This window comes from Oncorhynchus tshawytscha, linkage group LG33 (genome assembly GCF_018296145.1).
Source record: "Oncorhynchus tshawytscha isolate Ot180627B linkage group LG33, Otsh_v2.0, whole genome shotgun sequence".
Taxonomy (NCBI): domain Eukaryota; kingdom Metazoa; phylum Chordata; class Actinopteri; order Salmoniformes; family Salmonidae; genus Oncorhynchus; species Oncorhynchus tshawytscha.
The window spans coordinates 34,846,644-34,866,247 of record NC_056461.1 but is presented as its reverse complement, the minus strand read 5'-3'; the positions used below and the strand labels follow the sequence as shown (position 1 = coordinate 34,866,247).

The 19,604-nt window shown below is 40.7% G+C and overlaps 1 protein-coding gene across 5 annotated transcripts in view; it reads left to right on the top strand.

Moving 5' to 3' along the window:
- LOC112231284 (leucine-rich repeat and calponin homology domain-containing protein 2) overlaps positions 1 to 19,604 on the top strand; it is an 80,453-nt gene that overhangs the window by 44,508 nt on the left and 16,341 nt on the right. For 2 of the 5 annotated variants that reach the window (XM_024397958.2, XM_024397961.2), the window contains exons 11-18: positions 237 to 341; positions 7,553 to 7,621; positions 10,847 to 10,909; positions 11,356 to 11,404; positions 16,936 to 16,974; positions 17,374 to 17,511; positions 18,462 to 18,512; positions 18,644 to 18,707. In XM_024397958.2, the coding sequence (XP_024253726.1) occupies positions 237 to 341; positions 7,553 to 7,621; positions 10,847 to 10,909; positions 11,356 to 11,404; positions 16,936 to 16,974; positions 17,374 to 17,511; positions 18,462 to 18,512; positions 18,644 to 18,707 (578 nt within the window). The remainder of the gene's footprint in view (positions 1 to 236; positions 342 to 7,552; positions 7,622 to 10,846; positions 10,910 to 11,355; positions 11,405 to 16,935; positions 16,975 to 17,373; positions 17,512 to 18,461; positions 18,513 to 18,643; positions 18,708 to 19,604) is intronic. The other 3 variants (XM_024397960.2, XM_024397959.2, XM_042311077.1) reach the window with 3 other exon arrangements.

Below are 19,604 nucleotides of genomic sequence, written 5' to 3'. Positions count from 1 at the left end.
AATAACTCATTTACAACACTAGTTAATGTACTGTAGTTGATAATTAGCAGCTGTAGATGATAGCAGAAGTGACATAATATAATAACAGGCCCAGACAATAGACATGCTGAGAAGGTTATGTTGTTGGATAGATGCCACTATAGTAGGGTCACACACTTAGTTAATGCTATTATAGGTAGCATAGTTGGCATAGGTTTTGGCTTCAAACTGAATTGCCATGTCCCTGTTTCCTGCAGCTCTGAAAAAGATCAGCTAGTTGAGGAGGATGAGGATGAGCTGAAGGAAGTGCTGGACCTGAGGAAGATCGCTGTCCAGCTCCTGCAGCAGGAGCAACAGAACAGGTAAGAGGCTGAGCTCTGACCCCTGCCATGGCCACTCCTCTCTGACATCACCTCACCCTGAGCTCTACCCTACCCTAGCCCCATACTGTATCTCTCTTGCATCCAGGCTGAGGAGAAATCAGCACACAATGCATCCCTGACCAAGTGTTCAGACAGATCTGAACACAATCAGACCACAAAGTGACTTTTGTGCGTCTAGACTCGTGTTTTCAATGCAAGCTTCGTATTCTGACAGAAGTCTCATTTAAGTGTCAAGTGTAGACAACTTCTGTCTTCCACACCACTGCTTAGCTCTGCCCTGGCCCTAGCCCCATATCTCTATGTCCTCCACACTACTGCTTAGCTCTGCCCTGGCCCTAGCCCCATCTTTATGTCCTCCACACTACTGGCCTGCCCTGCCCCTAGCCCCATATCTTTATGTCCTCCACACTACTGCTTAGCTCTGCCCTGCCCCTAGCCCCATATCTCTATGTCCTCCACACCACTGCTTAGCTCTGCCCTGCCCCTAGCCCCATATCTCTATGTCCTCCACACCACTGCTTAGCTCTGCCCTGCCCCTAGCCCCATATCTCTATGTCCTCCACACCACTGCTGAGCACAGCTTCCCCATCCCACCTCTGCTCCCTCTCTCTACCCTTGACCTATCTTCACTGCAAAGGCAGGAAGGTCCTGGGATGTTCTTGGAGGAGAGGGTTGGGAAGGGGAGGGACTCTTCTTTTCAGTTTCCCAGAATGTTAGGCAGTGACAATAAGGACTTGATTTACAACCCCTGACAGTTATGAGTTTCTGACTAATTGTTGGGCTCTAACCACAGTTATTACAGTGCATTCGTAAAGTTTCCAGGCCCCTTGACTTTTTCCCCATTTTGTTACATTACAGCCATATTATAAAATGGATTAAATTATTGTTTTTTTTGCATCAATCTACACACAATACCCCATAATGACAAAGCAAAAACAGAAATACCTTATTTACATAAGTATTCAAACCCTTTGCTATTAGACTCGAAATTGAACTCAGGTGTATCCTGTTTCCATTGGTCATCCTTGAGATGTTTCTACAACTTGATTGGAGTCCACCTGTGGTAAATTCAATTGATTGGACATGATTTGGAAAGGCACACACTGGTCTATATAACGTCCCACAGTTAACAGTGCATGTCAGAGCAAAAACCAAGCCATGATGTCGAAGGTATTATTCATAGAGCTCAGAGACAGGATTGTGTCAAGGTACAGATCTGGTGAAGGGTACCAAAACATTTCTGCAGCATTGAAGATCCCCAAGAACACAGTGGCCTCCATCATTCTTAAATGGAAGAAGTTTGAAACCACCAAGACTATTCCTAGAGCTGGCCATCCGGCCAAACTTAGCAATCGGGGGAGAAGGGCCATGGTCACCGAGGTCACCAAGAACCCGATGATCACTCTGACAGAGCTCCAGAGTTTCTCTGTGGAGATGGGAGAACCTTCCAGAAGGACAACCATCTCTGCATCACTCCACCGATCAGGCATTTATGGTAGAGTTGCCAGACAGAAGCCACTCCTCAGTAAAAGGCACATGACAGTCCGCTTAGAGTTTTCCAGAAGGTACCTAAAGGACTCTCAGACCATGAGAAACAAGATTCTCTGGTCTGAAGAAACCAAGATTGAACTCTTTGGCCTGAATGCCAAGCATCACGTCTGGAGGAAACGTGACACCATCCCTGCAGTGTGGATGTTTTTCAGTGGCAGGGACTGGGAGACTAGTCAGGATCGAGGGAAAGATGAACGGAGCAAAGTATAGAGAAATCCTTGATGATAACCTGCTGCAGAGCGCTCAGGACCTCAAACTGCGGCGAAGCTTTACCTTCCAACGGAACAACGACCCTAAGCTCACAGCCAAGACAACGCAGGAGTTGCTTCGGGACATGTCTCTGAATGTCCTTGAGTGGCCCAGCCAGAGCCTGGACTCAAACCCGATTTAACATCTATGGAGAGACCTGAAAATATCTGTGCAGCGACGCTCCCCATCCAACCTGATAGAGCTTGAGAGGATCTGCAGAGAAGAATGGGATGAACTCCCCAGATACCAGGGATGCAAACTAGTCACCTTTCAGCAAAATTCGCTGTTTTGAATCCAAAATAGGTGACCTACGTGATTTGTGTAGATACGTTGAGAAAAGTTTGGGAGTTATATGCGTTTGGAGCAATGCTGGCTGTATCCAAAGCTCAGCCAATCGTCCACATAACAACAGAATGCAGCACGCGACTGAAGAGAGAAGAGACAACCAAATTGCTAGTTACAGCATCAGCGGGCACTCTGGGAAGACAGCAGGAGAGTGGAATGGCAGTTTGCCAGTTACAGCAGCGGGTCCCCTGAAAGATAATGAAGAGGTAGGTGAGAAGCCTGACCACGGAGACGGGGACGAGAAGGTGATGAAGCGTACTTAATGAGCTGTAACCTAAAAACAACTGGCATTTGGAAAGTTTGAGGTGAGGTGGAAAGTGTGGTGGAACAAGTATTGTTAGCATTGTTAAGTATCTTGCTAGCTAGATTGAATTCTCCGTTAGCTAACCAGAGAAATATTGAGCAACGTTAGCCAACATAACTGATCAAATAATTGAGTTCATGGTGTGAAAGTTAGCTGGCTAATGAAGTCAGACAGCTACAACATCCGATGTGCTAACGTTAGTAACGTTAACCTAACCAATTCGCTATAGTATTAACTGGTGTACGACTCCTTGCCGTTCCTCAAGTTATAACGCATTACGTTAGTTGTTTACTGGACCCTGGCAATCTGTGTGAAATGTTAACTAGCTAAAGAAATAACTGCTATCTGTGAACTGATGTTTTCCCTCTATGGTCTGTGGTTAATTTTCAGAATGAGAGAATTAGGTGAAAATGAGGCGTTGCTTGTTAAAAACTTGTTATGGCTGGGGGAAGTATTGAGTAGCTTGGATGAATAAGGTGCCCGGAGTAAACTGTCTGCTACTCAGGCCCAGTTGCTATTTGTCCAGTTGCATGCATAGTATTAGTAGATATGGATAGAAAACACTCTGAAGTTTCTAAAACTGTTTGAATGATGTCTGTGAGTATAACAGAACTCATATGGCAGGCCAAAACCTGAGGAAAAATCCAACCAGGAAGTGGGAAATCTGAGGTTTGTAGTTTTTCAACTCATTCCCTATCGAATGCACAGTGTCTATGGGGTCAAATTGCACTTCCTAAGGCTTCCACTAGACGTCAACAGTCTTTAGAACCTTGTTTGATGCATCTACTGTGAAGTGGGGGCAAATGAGAGGGGAATGAGTCAGAGGTCTGCCAGAGAGCCACATGCTGGCCACGCTCATTCACGTGAGAGTTAGCTTGAGTTCCATTGCATTTCTGAAGACAAAGGAATTCTCCGGTTGGAACATTATTGAAGATTTATGTTAAAAACATCCTACAGATTGATTCTATACATCGCTTGACATGTTTCTACGGACTGTAACGGTACTTTTTGACTTTTCTTCTGCTTCTAGTGATCACGCGTCATGAATTTGGATTACTGGGCTAAACGTGCAAACAAAAAGGAGGTATTTGGACATAAATGATGGACATTATCGAACAAAACAAACATTTATTGTGGAACTGGGATTCCTGGGAGTGCATTCTGATGAAGATCATCAAAGGTAAGTGAATATTTATAATGCTATTTCTGACTTCTGTTGACTACACAACATGGCGGATATCTGTTTGGGTTGTTTTGGTCTCTGAGCGCCGTACTCAGATAATTGCATGGTGTGCTTTTTTGGTAAAGCTTTTTTGAAATCTGACAGCGGTTGCATTAAGGAGAAGTGTATCTATAATTCCGTGTATAATAGATGTATCTTTTATCAATGTTTATTATGAGTATTTCTGTAAATTGATGTGGCTCTCTGCAAAATCACCGGATGTTTTGGAACTACTGAACGTAACGCGCCAATATATACTGAGATTTTTTTATATAAATATGAACTTTATCGAACAAAACATACATGTATTGTGTAACATGAAGTCATATGAGTGTCATCTGATGAAGATCATCAAAGGTTAGTGATTAATTTATCTCTATTTCTGCTTTTTGTGACTCCTCTCTTTGGCTGGAAAAATGGCTGTGTTTTTCTGTGACTTGGCTCTGACCTAACATAATCGTTTGGTTTGCTTTCGTCGTAATGCCTTTTTGAAATCGGACACTGTGATGGGATTAACAAGAATGGTATCTTTAAAATGGTGTAAAATTCTTGTACGTTTGAGGAATTTTAATTATGGAATTTCTGTTTTGTATTTGGCGCCCTGCACTTTCACTGGCTGTTGTCATATCGATCCCGTTAGCGGGATCTCAGCCCAAAGAGGTTATTAATTAAGTATTGTAGCAACCCGCACAGTGTTATGGTTTAGGCAATTAGTTGGTTGTGTTGTACTTACCAGTACCCAGTGTTCGCGGTGTCCGACATGCCAATCAACCTGCTATCTGCCAATCATGGGAATGCCTGGAATGTTCTGATGCCGGGCATCCTGGTGGTTGGCGGAGTGGCATGGAGGGGGGTTGGAGCATTGGAAGTTAAGACCAGGTTTAGCCATTGTTCTTTCTCTTACGTCTGGGCTCCACAAGAGAAGCTCACGGTTGGTTTGTGGAGTATCCTTTGTTTATTTGGCGTGGGCTACAGCCAAACAGTAGCCTGTGTGAAGTTGGGTTAATAAACAGTCAATTCGTAAAACACAATCCTCTGTCTGGACAATTGTTCCATTATGATCTAGTAAGGTCATTACAGTATTAAGCAAGTGGATACAGGGATGAAGTGGAGCTGGGCCTGGTTTAAGCTGGATGTCACCGTAGAGGTGAAAGGAACGCCACACACTTTCCCTCTTTCTAACTTTTTCATTACAGTGGATATAAAAAGGATTATGCCAGGTATACTCTCTGCCTGAAAGTGATCAATTATGCCAACAAAAGGGTATCATGCTCTACTGGCACGTTGTAGAACCGATGTCCACAGGCAGAAAGTGTACAATATAATAATGTGTAGCCCAAAGATACTGCTTTTGTTGTGTTGAATTTGACAGTAACACTTGTGTATGAGTGAGGGGGAATATTATTATTTTTATCCGGTGAACGTTATTTTTGCACACATGCAGCCTTGTGCGCTTGATCTATGTCGACTATAGTGGCCACTATAATAGAGCAAAAATAGAATGCCTGTTTGTTTCATTCTATTTCTACTTTAAGATGTTTTTTTCCCAAGTGCAATATTTGGATGTGTGTGGTCACAAGCGGTCTATTATAAATGCTGTCATGGCTAACTGCAATATTAGTGTATTGTTTTTTTCTCAAGACTTGAGTGTCATTTGCAATAAAGTCTAGGCAACAAATAACATTGGATTGCTTTATTTTCATTTTTTAGCTGCAAGTTAGCTTAAACACTTTATTTTACACACAGACTGATTATGTGATCATGTAGATCATATTCTTTGTTTAATTAGTTTAATTAGTTAACCTGCATTTCCCCCTAGCAAAAAAAGTGTCACCTTTTTGGACCCTCACTAGTTTGCAATACAGGTGTGCCAAGCTTGTAGCGTCATACCCAAGAAGACTCGAGGCTGTACTGAGTAAAGGGTCTGAATACTTATGTAAATGTCATATTTCAGTTTTTAATTTGTAATAAATCTTCAAAAATGTAAAAAAACAACTGTTTTTGCTTTGTCATTATTGGGTATTGTGTGTAGATTGATGAGGGGGAAAATTATTTAATTCATTTTAGAATAAGGCTGTAACGTAACAAAATGTGTAAAAAGTCAAGGGGTCTGAATACTTTCCAAATGCATTGTATACTGAACAAAAAATATAAATGCAACATGTAAAGTGTTGGTCCCATGAGGGAGCATGCAATTGGCATGCTGGCTGCAGGAATGTCCACCGGAGCTGTTGCCAGAGAACTGAATGTAAATTTTTCTACCATAAGCCGCCTCCAACGTAATTTTAAGGAATTTGGCAGTACATCCAACCGGCGTCACAACCGCAGACCACATGTATACATGTATGGTCTTGACCAGACTGCAGTGCGGCTTCAGTGGACAAATGCTCACCTTCAATGGTCACTGGCATGCTGGAGATGTGTGCTCTTGACTGCTGAGTCCTGGTTTCAACTGTACCGGTCAGATGGCGTCGTGTGGGCGAGCGGTTTGCTGATGTCAGTGTTGTGAACAGAGTGCCCCATGGCGGTGGTGGGGTTATGGTATGGTCAGGCATAAGCTACGGACAACGAACGCAATTGCATTTTATCGATGGAAATTTGAATACACAGAGATACTGTGACGAGATCCTGAGGCCCATAGTCGTGCCATTCATCTGCCGCCATCAACTCATGCTTCAGCATGATAATGCACAGCCCCATAGCGTAAGGATCTGTACACAATTCCTGGAAGTTGAAAATGTCCCAGTTCTTCCATGGCTCGCATACTCACTAGACATGTCACCCATTGAGTATGTTTGGGGTGCTCTTGATTGTTTACGACATTGTGTTCCAGTTCCCGTCAATATCCAACAACTTTGCACAGCCATTGAAGAGGAGTGGGACAATCAACAGCCTGATCAACTTTATGCAAAGGAGATGTGCTGCATGAGGCAAATGGTGGTCACACCAGATACTGACTGTTTTTTTCTGATCCACGGCCCTACTTTTTTAAAGATATCTGTGACCATCGAATGCATATCTGTATTCCCAGTCATGTGAAGTCCATAGATTATGGCCTAATGAATTTATTTCAGTAGACTGATTTCCTTAAATGAACTGTAACTTGGTAAAATCTTTGAAATTGTTTAATGTTGCATTTGATATTTTTGTTCAGTGTAGCTTACTTACAACCAGTAGTCAGTGAGAGCCAGCCATAGCTGTTGTAGACAGCAGGTGAAATGTGAAAAGTACATGTTATAATTTATTTTGTATTGGGTTATTCTATATTCTCTGCATTTTGTCCATTGTATAGGCAGACCTTAGGTGATTTCCAGAAATTTTACTGCTCCTTTCTCTCCTGAAGTTACTCCATCACCACGCTCTAACTATCTCTCTTCTCACTCTGCATTTAACAACCCTCCCCGTCATTTGTTCCCCCATTCTCTCCTCTTCTTCCCTCCCTGCTTCATCCATCTCCTGCTCCCCAACCTCGCCACTTCCTTGGACCTGATTGATGCACACATGATGTGTGGCTACTAGACGACGGTCCTTAATTTGTAGAGCAGAGAGTCTAATTCATCGAAGGAGGGTTGCCGGCCGAGCACACAGGTAGAGAGAGAGATACAGTACCCGTCAAAAGTTTGGACACATCTACTCATTCAAGGGTTTTTCTTTATTTTTTAAAACTATTTTCTACATTGTTGAATAATAGTGAAGACATCAAAACTATGAAATAACACATGGAATCATGTAGTAACCAAAAAGGTGTTAAACAAATCAAACTATATTTTATATTTGACATTCTTCAAAGTATTCCCAGCTACCTTTTGCCTTGATGACAGCTTTGCACACTTTTGGCATTCTCTTAACCAGCTTCATCTGGAATGCTTTTTCCCTGAAGGAGTTCCTACATATCCTGAGCACTTGTTGGCTGCTTTTCCTTCACTCTGCAGTCCAACTCATACCAAACCATCTCAATTGGGTTGAGTTCAGGTGATTGTGGAGGACAGGTCATCTGATGCAGCACTCCATCACTCTCCTTCTTGGTCAAATAGCCCTTACACAGCCTGGAGGTGTGTTGGGTCATTGTTCTATTGCAAAACAAATAATAGTCCCACTAAGCGCAAAACAGATGGGATGGCGTATTGCTGCAGGATGCTGTGGTAGCCATGCTGGTTAAGTGTGCCTTGAATTCTAAATAAATCACTGACAGTGTCACCAGCAAAGCACCCCCACACCATCACACCTCATCCTCCATTCTTAATGGTGGGAACCACACATGCAGAGATCATCAGTTGACCTACTCACATCTCTCAAAGACACAGAGGTTGGATTTGGACTCATCAGACCAAAGGACAGATTTCCACTGGTCTAATGTCCATTGCTTGTGTTTCTTGACCCAAGCAAGTCTCTTCTTATTGGTGTCCTTCAGTAGTGGTTTCTTTGCAGCAATTCAACCATGAAGGCCTGATTCACGCAGTCTCCTCTGAACAGTTGATGTGTTTGTTACTTGAACTCTGTGAAGCATTTATTTGGGCTGCATTTTCTGAGGCTGGTAACTCTAATGAACGTATATTCTGCAGCAGAGGTAACTCTGGGTCTTCCTTTCCTGTGGCGGTCCTCACGAGAGCCAGTTTCATCAGAGCGCTTCATGGTTTTTGTGACTGCTCATGAAGAAACTTCCAAAGTTCTTGAAATGTTCCGCATTGACTGACTTTCATGTCTTAAAGTAATGATAGACTGTCTTTTCTCTTTGCTTATTTGAGCTGTTTTTGCCATAATATGGACTTGGTCTTTTACCAAATAGGGCTATTTTCTGTATACCACCCCTACCTTGTCACAACACAGGAAGAAGGAAATTCCACAAAATAACTTTTAACAAGACACATCTGTTAATTGAAATTCATTCCAGGTGACTACCTCATGAAGATGGTTGAGAGAATGCCAAGAGTGTGCAAAGCTGTCATCAAAGCAAAGGGTGACTACTTTGAAGAATCTAAAATCTAAAATATATTTAGATTTGTTTAACACTTTTTTGGTTACTACATGATTCCATATGTGTTATTTCATAGTTTTGATATCTTCACTACTATTCAACAATGTAGAAAATAGTACAAGTAAAGAAAAACCCTTGAATGAGTTGGTGTGTCCAAACATTTGACTGGTACTGTATGTGTGACAGAGTGAGATTTTGAAAGCTAAAGGAGGGGGATATATGTACAGTATGCAAGACTCAGGTGGTGCGTGTTAAATTGTTTTGAAATGTTTCTGTGCCTGAAACAACACATTTTTGTCTTATTGTGAGATGACATGTATGCACACCATTAGAGCAGTGTTTATTAATTACGGTCCTGCAGACACACATTTTAGTTTTTGCCCTAGCACTACACAGCTGATTCAAAGGATCACCTCAGTCATGAAGTCAAGTTTTGATTTACTTGAACCAGGTGTGTAGTAATAAGGCAAAAACAGGACCAAAATGAAGAAATACTGCATTAGAGATATTATTTGTTGGTCTCCAGGTCTTAAATCCACCTGAACCCATACCATACCATGACCGTCTGAACACATTGTGCCTGCAAAAAAAAAAGAGAATACACTGGGTATACAGTCTGATATACCACAGTTGGTATATCAGACTGTATACCCAGTGGTGTAAAGTACTTAAGTAAAATACTTTAAATTACCTCTTAAGTTGTTTTTTGGGGGTATCTGTACATTACTTAACTATTTATATTTTTGCCAAATTTTACTTTTATTTCACTACATTTCTCATGAAAATGATGTGCTTTTTACTCCATACATTTTCCCTGACACCCAAAAGTACCTGTTACATTTTGACAGGAAAATTGTCAAATTCACACACTCATCAAGAGAACATCCCTGGGGATCCCTACTGCCTCTGATCTGGCAGACGCACTAAACACAAATACTATGTTTGTAAATGATGTCTGACTGTTGGAATGTGCCCCTGGCTATCCGTCAATAAACAAAAGAAAGAAAATTGTGCCATCTAGTTTGCTAATATAAGGAATTTGAAATGGTTTATACTTTTGGTACTTAAGTACATTTTAGCAATTTGATTGACTTTTGAGACTAAAATATATTTTAAACCAAATACTTGGACTTTTACTCAAGTAGTATTTTACTGGGTGACTCACTTTTACTTGAGTAATTTTCCATTAAGGTATCTTTAAGTTATGACAATTGAGTAAGTATGACAATTGAGTTATTTTTCCACCACTGCGTATACCACGGGTATGACAACAGTTATTCAAATCAAATCAAATGTTATTAGTCACATGCGCCGAATACAACAGATGTAGGTGGACCTTACAGTGAAATACTTACTTACGAGCCCCTAACCAACAATGCAGTTTAAAAAAAATATGGATAAGAATAATAAATAAAAGTAACAAGTAATTAATGCGCAGCAGTAAAATAACAATAGTGAGACTATATACAGGGGGTTACCGGTACAGAGTCTATGTGCGGGGGCACCTGTTAGTTGAGGTAATATGTACATGTAGGTAGAGTTATCTATGCATAGATGATAACAACAGAGAGTAGCAGCGGTGTAAAAGAGGGGGGGGGGGTGCAAATAGTCTGGGTAGCCATTTGATTAGGTGTTCAGGAGTCTTATGGCTCTAATTACTTTGGTAAGCAGTTTATAATAGCAATAAGGCACCTAGGGAGTTGTGGTAATATACCACAGCTAAGGGCTGTGTCCAGGCACCACTTTGCATCGTGCTTAAGAACAGCCCTTAGCCGTGGTATATTGACCATATACCACACCTCCTCTGGCCTTATTGCATCCTCTGTTTACCTGTCCAGGTTCCTCAGTCACTCTGGCAGCTCCAGCAGCAAACAGAGGTCCCCCTGCCAGGCCATCCGCAGGTACGTACGTACAGCACAGCTCTGCCTAAACACATGACTTCTGCCCCTCACTCTGCTCTGACAGGTGACTACTGTATACCGTATCAACGAGACCATGGTTCGGTTGCATAAAACTAACCAAGTTTAGTCATGGACTAAAAAGCATGGTCCATTCATGCTCTGTTGAAACTGGCCCCATGACTGATGTTATAGGATGTTGTCATAGTGTAGTTATTACGATCAGTAATTAAAAGAATATGAGTAGGCACAAATCATACTGTATGATGATGATGAGTAAGGTGTTTAAAGTTTAAAAAATCCATTGTGTCTGTCTGGTGTTATTTATTGTTGGCTGCCTTCTAATGATGAGCCAATTTCTCCAGTAAACTGTAAATAAGGCTTACATGAATATAAGTTTGTATGTGTGACACAGAGTGAGTCGGTGTGTTTTCCTGTCTCCCTCGCAGTGCCTCTCTGGATGAAGGGAGCAGTGGACCGTCAGTGCTGAGTGGGCAGGTAAGGAACTCATTATTTCCATTTGTGCAAGTAAGGGAACACCTCCCTGAAATGTAGAAAAATGAATGGGAAGTCATTGGCACTGTACGAAACATATACACGGTGTCCAATACCACTCAATTTGGCGTCGTTTCATTCAAAGTTGATTGCAAATGCAATATGGCAAATGCCAAGTGTAACACTCCAAAAATCCAACAGATGGCGAGTGCGCTCCACCGTGATTTTTCATATTGCAAATATAACACAAGTCAAGACACAAAAGTACAATTTTGAAAAACTGAACATCTTTTCAAAAACATATCACCTCCTAAAAAAAGTGCTTTCTGGGCCGTTTTTCAAAATTCTTTTGATTTTTTTTGTCAAATTACACGTGTAAGAACTGTATGAATATACTTTTGTCAAGTTTTATTTTATTATTTTTTTTAAATATATGTTTTTACTTGTGCATGAGGCATATGTTTTGTCCATTTGCAATATGATTTCATAGGAAGTCAAAAATAGAAAAAAATTAGAAAAAACTCATCACCCCCTAAAAAAGTGCTTTCTGGACCGTTTTTCGAAATTCTTTCGATTTTTTTAGTCAATTACACATGTGTAAGAACTGTATGAATATACTTTTGTCAAGTTTTATTATTATTTTTTTTACTTGTGCATGAGGCATATGTTTTGTCCATTTGCAATATGATTTCCTAGGAAGTCAAAAGTCAAAAATAGCAAAAAGTTTGAAAACTTATCACCCCCCTAAAAAAGTGCTTTCTGGACCGTTTTTCGAAATTCTTTCGATTTTTGTGTCAATTACACATGTATAAGAACTGTATCAACATACTTTAGTCATATTTTATTATCATCATTTAAAAAAAATTGTTTTACTTGTGCATAAGGCATATGTTTTGTCCATTTGCAATATGATTTCATATGAAGTCAAAAGTTAAAAATAGCCAAACATTTTAAAAAACGTATCACCCCCTTAAAAAAGTGCTTTCTGGACCATTTTTTGAAATTCTTTCAATTTTTTGTGTCAATTACACATGTATAAGAACTGTATCAACATACTTTAGTCATATTTTATGATCATAATAAAAATAAAAATAAAATATTATACTTGTGCTTAAGGCATATGTTTTGTCCATTTGCAATATGATTTCATAGGAAGTCAAAAGTCGAAAATGTGAACAATTTTTCTTATGAACAACTTATCACCCCCTTTTCTGAAATTCTTTTGATTTTTAGTCAATTACACATGTGTAAGAACTGTATGAACATACTTTTGTCATATTTGATTATCACAATTTTTTTTAAACTTGTCCATAAGGCATGTGGGGGGCGGGGGGGGGGCAAATGCCATAAGAAATGTCCAAATGCAATATGAAAGATTTGAAATTGCCAAATCAGGATGTTATGCCCATTTGCCATGTACGATCAATGGCAGTCAGTTTACAAACCCAAAAGTCAGTGAACCATGTCCAAAAGGCATTTATACTGCCAAAATGATATATAGCACTATGTTAAGCCATGAATCAACCTAGATGCTCTATTTGTCATGTATGATGAGGGGGAAGTGGGACTGTTGTTTTTTTATGATTTTTTGAAAAACGTCCAAAATGACAAGAGGCTGGGAACGTGTGGGGGGTGCTCCCTACCCAACCATGGAACCCTTTCTACCCTGTAATGGCATTAAAAACCTTTTTTTTAAATGTGCTCCTGGTAACCCGTTCCAATCACCAGGTGCATGGCTGTGCATTTGCAGTATGTTTCAATGTGCATTTACCATCACGAATTTGTCATGCTCAAAAATACTGCAGAAATGCAAAATTGACTGGCCTGATGAACTCAGGATGGCCGGGCAGTGATAGTGGTTCCTCTCCATCGCTCGTTGTGTTGATTTCATCATGTCCATTTGGGGATGTTTTTCACTGTTGAATCATATTGCAAATGTACTGTGCATTTGCAATATGTTTCAATGGGCATTTACCATCACAAATTTGTCATGCTCAAAAATCCTGCAGGAATGCAAAATTGACTGGCCCGATGAACTCAGGATGGCCGGGCAGTGTTTCTGGTTCCTCTCCATCGATCGTTGGAGTTGATTTCAGAATGTCATATTGGTGATGGTACCTCACTGTTTAAACATATTGCAAATGGACAAAAGTCAGCCAGCAAGTCACCGTCCATTAGTCAATTAGATGTCATTCTGACACCAAACTGATACAAACTGACACCACACCCACTTTTTCCAACTCGTTTAGAAGCCAACTATCACATATTTCAGAGCAGGCCCAAAATTCACATCGACTTCTGTTCAAACCATAACAAAAACGTAAAACACATAGTTACGTTCTAGCTGCAGGTCCAGTTCTGACATTATGTGTAGGCCTAGCTGAGGCGAAGTTTCGGCTCGATAGGTCATTCGGTACCCGAGCAAGACCTTAATTGGTGCTGAAAATCCACTTTTTTCCATGCCTTGCTACGGGGTCCTTGAATGAGCTATCGGACAGAAACGTTGGGGTCCTTCTCTATGGGCCGAGCCGGTTTCAATGCACCTAGTCTTGCGACTCTGGGACTTTTCTAAATGTCGTCATTTTCGTAATGGTCAAAATGAATTGAAGTCATTGCAAATGTATGAGGCTGTTTCTCGGTCCGAGAACCTTCTGAGCTCTAGAACAGGTTCCTAAAGTTTCAGAACTCTAGGTCTGACGGTTCTTTAATAGTTTGAACAAAGGTAACTATTGCAGGCACTGTCTGTCTCTACGCACCACACTGTGTCCCTCTGTCCAAGCTCTGTGTGTGTGTGTGTGAGAGAGTTTTTCTTGGAAATTTTGTGGGTGAAATGACTGCTTTACAGTTCATGAGGGTTGCCTAATCGCACATGTGAAGTTTTGGAAAGATCTGACTTTTTTAACCCTTTGCAACAGCCCCTATGACAACATTTATGGCACTTCAAGTTGGCACAGGAAGCTAAAAGTAAAAGTATGCTTTTACAGAATCCTGAGTTTTAAGTCTATACGTTAAGAACTGACTGATTTACACAGGGTTGAATTCACTATTTTTATCAAACATCAGTTTGGGTATGGAAAAACCCTTTTAGTGTGATTTTAACCACTTCCGGTTGCTTCAGGAAGCTTAGAATCAACACAGGTAGACCTCATAGTGGCCTGATGGATTGTCATCGAAGACAGGTTCATAAGGCAATATTAACCCACATAGGCTCTAGGTTGAATTTAGGGGAGCAGGCAATGTATTCCTATAAGGAGAGATGTCATTGTAATATGTGAGATCAAAAAACCCTGATTTACTGTTAAGGATTAATGCCACACGGTCAAGGTTAGGCTTGCACTGATCGGGAGGACCTCAGGAACGTACCTGAGGTCGAATTGTGCTTCTCACCCTAACAGTTCTCTCACTGTCACCCAAAAGCGAATTAAATTTAGGGCCAGGCTTCATTTTGGGCCTACTTTTTTCACAGTCGCTGCACTCAGAGCGAGCTACGGTCAAGCGGGGCATCTCATTGAACTCGGCACAGCCTTGAGAATATGGAAATGAAATTGCAGGCTCTGTGTGTCTTTATGCACCGCACTTTGTCACTCCATCCTTGCTGTGTGTGTGTGTGTGTGTGAGTGAGAGAGCTTTTCTTTGACATCTGTTGGGAAAAATGACTGATTTACAGTTCATGAGGGTTGCCTAATCACACATATGAAGTTTTAAAAACAGCACCTATGACACCAGTTTAAGGCACTTCTGGTTGGCACAGGAAGCTATAAGTAAACACATATCTTGTTTGGGGTAGGCTCTTACAGAATCCTGAGTTTTAAGTCTTTATGTTTATAATTGACTGATCTACACAAGGTTGAATGCAGTGATTTTCATAATTGCAGGTTATGTATATCAAAACACTTTTAGGGTGAATTTAATCACTTCCCGGTTGCTTCAGGAAGCTTAGAATCAACACAGGTAGACCTCATAGTGGCCTGATGGATTGTCATTGAAGACAGGTTCATACGGCATTCATAACCCACATAGGCTTCATGTTGAATTTAGGGGTGCAGGCAATGTATTCCTATGGGGAGAGAAGTCAGTGAAAACTGTTTGATGTAGACACCTTCTTTTAACTGTTAAGGGTTAATGCTACGCGGTCAAGGTTAGGCTTGCACAGATCGGGAGGACCTCAGGAACGTACCTGAGGTCGAATTGTGCTTCTCACCTTAACGGTTCTCTCACTGTCACCCAAAAGCAAATTACATTTAGGGCCAGGCTTAATTTTGGGCCTACTTTTTCTCATGGTCGCTGTGTTTAGACCGAGCGAGCTACGGTCAAGCGTGGCATCTCGTTGAACTCGGCACAGCCTAGAGATTCTGGTAATGCCATTGCAGGCTCTGAGTGTCTTTAAGCACCACACTTTGTCACTCCATCCTTGCTGTGTGTGTGTGTGTGTGTGTGTGTGAGAAAGAGCTTTTCTTTGACATCTGTTGGGAAAAAGTACTGATTTACAGTTCATGAGGGTTGCCTAATAACACATATAACGTTTTGAAAAGATCAGACCTTTTTAACCCTTCAAAACAGCACCTATGACCCCAATTAAAGGTACTTCCGGTTGGCACAGGAAGCTGAAAGTGAACACATATCCTCCTTGGGGTAGGCACTTATAGAATTTTGAGTTTTAAGTCTTTACGTTAAGAACTGACTTATTTACGGAGGGTTTAGTGAGTGTGTGTTATTTCAGAAAATCACAGGAATCTCGCAGACCCCCGAAGCACACTTTAAAAAGATTTGTCTGAACACGCTGCAACTGGATCTGTAACTTAAATAAAAATAAAAATAACTATTTTAGAACATCAACAATTTTACATTGTACGATTTCTCTTAAATTACAATAGACACCGTAGGATCATTTACTTTGACGTGAAGCGGAAAAATTATTGCTCTATTTTCATTTTTGACCTTTAATCCCAGAAAAATGGCCATAACTCAAAAACCGTTGAGGCCTAGACGCCATCTTGTTCAGGGCCAACTGCCCATTACGCCAAATCTATGCTCATCAAGTTTCGTCTTCGAAATCTTTTCCGTTTAGGAGATAAGGCCACGTCGTGATTGGTGATGTTTTGTACATTTGCAATATGATTCCATTCGCCCTCTTGTGGGATTTACCAAAATTTGAAAATGTTATAAAACAGAAACCAAATGTCCGAGAGAGTTCGTTTGATGACTTCCTGGAAGATCCGGCCCTGCTGCACGGCCCGACGCCGTCCGCGAATTTTAGAAACGTTGTCGGACGTCTAGTAAGGGACCGTACATTTGCAATGTGGACTTTCTCACTAACCATATGGCAAGTGTCAAAATGTTCCCTTAAGGTATGTAATACTAGCAATCATTTCCTTCTTTTCACTCATTAATCTCATCTGCCAAATTTACAGTCATATTTTCAGTTTCACTTTTAAAGTGTGTGCGTGTGTGCGGGTGCGTGTGTGTGTGTTTGGTGTTTGGTTTAGGTGTCAGTTTCACTCCTATTTTCTTTCTCTCTGTCTTTCTCCGAAAAGGACCCTGACTTCACAGACGATGACACAGCTTTCTCTGAGGTCACCCATTTCATTCATGCCTTTGTTTTCTCACCCTCATCATCATGCATGTGATGATGTGTCTGTGTATACCACAGGAGGTTGGTGGCACCTTAATTGGGGAGAACGGACTTTTGGTAATGACTGGAGCGGAATCAGTGGAATGGTATCAATTGGTTTCCAGGTGTTTGATGCCATTCCATTTGCTCCATTCTTAAGAGCTGTTCTCCCCTCAGCAGCCTCCACTGGTGTGCATGTGACCTTGTTACCTTTAGTGATGTAAGGGGAGGCTTTAGTCTTCATCTATTTATATTGAAGGCTTGTGCTGCTTAAGCCAAGTGTTTTTTTGTCCATTATTGCATTGACATTTGATCAGTACAGTGTCCAGTACTTTGGCCTTTCAACTTTGTCTTTCTTCAGCCGTCCTCTTCCTGCTCTTTCGATGGCAGTCTAAAGTCAGAGTCTGACACAGAGCCAAAATGGCCAGAGGTTCCACCCGTACTCAACCAGAACGAGGAACGCAGGAGGAACAAGTATCTGAGGAAAGATTATCTTAAGGTATGAAACCATGACTTTCACAATGCAGTCTTACTTGCTTGAGGCCTTGGCCATCAATAGCAGCTTTATAGCATACTAGGTACTGGGTGATAAAAAAAATTATTTTTAGTGAGACTGCCTAAAGAAGTTGAATTTGTTTTATTGTTGGACATACAAGACTGTAGAAATAATTCCAAGTGATTTTAGTTTTGGAAATCTGTTCTACGCATTTAGAGAGATATGTGATTGTATAAAAATGTAAGCAAGGTTTGAAATTATTATGTTTTAGTGAAAAAAATATATCAGTTTGGGCTTCTTGTGGTTAATTTTTAGTCTACAAATGATCTGTAATTGTGTTCTGGCCACCTGACCATCTGCTCAAGAACAAATTGTCCCGGGGCCGAATCTTAATGATCCCTGTTTTAGACGCAGCACTTATGCCAAGAGCAAGCTCAAGTGTTTACCCCATGCATACCTCAATATGGCTGCTACATGGCTGGACATATTACTCAAGGTTTCATTTTCCCCACTGTATGAAATTAACAACTTTTCTTTCATAGGCTGGAACAAATACATCCCAGACTGTCCAGGGAGGTAGACGACAAAGGGCTGTGTTCTACTATACTGAACAAAAATATAAACGCAACATGTACAGTGTTGGTCCAATGTTTCATGAGCTGAAATGAAAGAAGGGGGGAAATTCATTCTGATTGGCTGGGCCTGGCTCCCCAGCTGGTGGGCCTATGCCATCACAGGCCCACCCATGAAATCCATAAATTAGGGCCTAATTTATTTATTTCAATTGACTGATTTCCTTCTATGAACTGTAACTCAGTAAAATCTTTGAAATGTTTGCATATTGTGTTTATACTTTTGTTCAGTATATATCAGAGGATTCAGCTAGTAGCCTACACTAGGTTCTAGGCTAGATCATGGAGTAAATATCGGTCTTGATGTGTCTTCTCTTACAGTACAAGTGCCAGAGTGCCCGAAGAAACTCCAGTGGGAATGACGAGTGTGAGGTGTGAATTGCTATTCAATCAAATGCACAGTAAAATCGCATTCATCCAAATTATACTAGCACATACTTAAGCAAATATCTAAATTGTCTGATCTATCTTTCTGATAAACTTGTCATGTGTTTTGTCTGCAGGAGGGGATGCGGAATGCTGATTTCAGCAGTACCCTCACAGTGTTTGGTCTGAAGCCAAGATCAGGTAAGCCTGAATTAATAAAATCTTTCAGCGGTTACAGTCATTCCTTATCTGGCTTTTATTTATTAAGTGGCGCACATACAATTAACACATTTTAATGTCTTCAAGTTAAGGTATTTAACTCGTTAAATAAGTTTAAAACAGATAATATGGAGCAATGAGCTTGAACATGTTGTGCAAGTATGAGGCGGGGTATATTATTAATGGCATTCTAGAAAGCAATAGAGGGATTCTGTGTAAGTATGGACCTGTTACAGCTTGTCCCAGGCACACCCCTTGACTTTTTCCAAATGTTATATTATAGCCTGAATTGATTAAATTGAGATTTTGTGTCACTGGCCTATATACCCCATAATATCAAAGTGGAATTATGTTTTTAAAGTGTTTTAAAAATTAATAAAAAATGAAAAGCTGTGATGTCTTCAGTCAATAAATATTCAACCACAATGTCATGGCAAGCCTAAATAAGTTCAGGAGTATAAATGTTCTTAATAAGTTGCATGGACTCAGTCAGTGTGCAATAATAGTGTTTAACATGGTCATAAATAAATATCTAATCTCTGTATCCCAAAAATACAATTATCTGTAAGGTCCCTCAGTTGAGCAGTGAATTCCAAGCACAGATTCAACCACAAAAACAAGGGAGGTTTTCCAATGCCTTGCAAAGAAGGGCACCTATTGGTAGATGGGTAAGAATATAAAAAGCAGACATTGAATATCCCTTTGAGCATGGTGAAGTTATTAAAACTTCTTTGAAATCGGTGTCCCTTCCACGGGACGGTTGAGCTAACGTAGGCTAATGCGATTAGCATGAGGTTGTAAGTAACAAGAACATTTCCCAGGACATAGACATATCTGATATTGGCAGAAAGCTTAAATTCTTGTTAATCTAATTACACT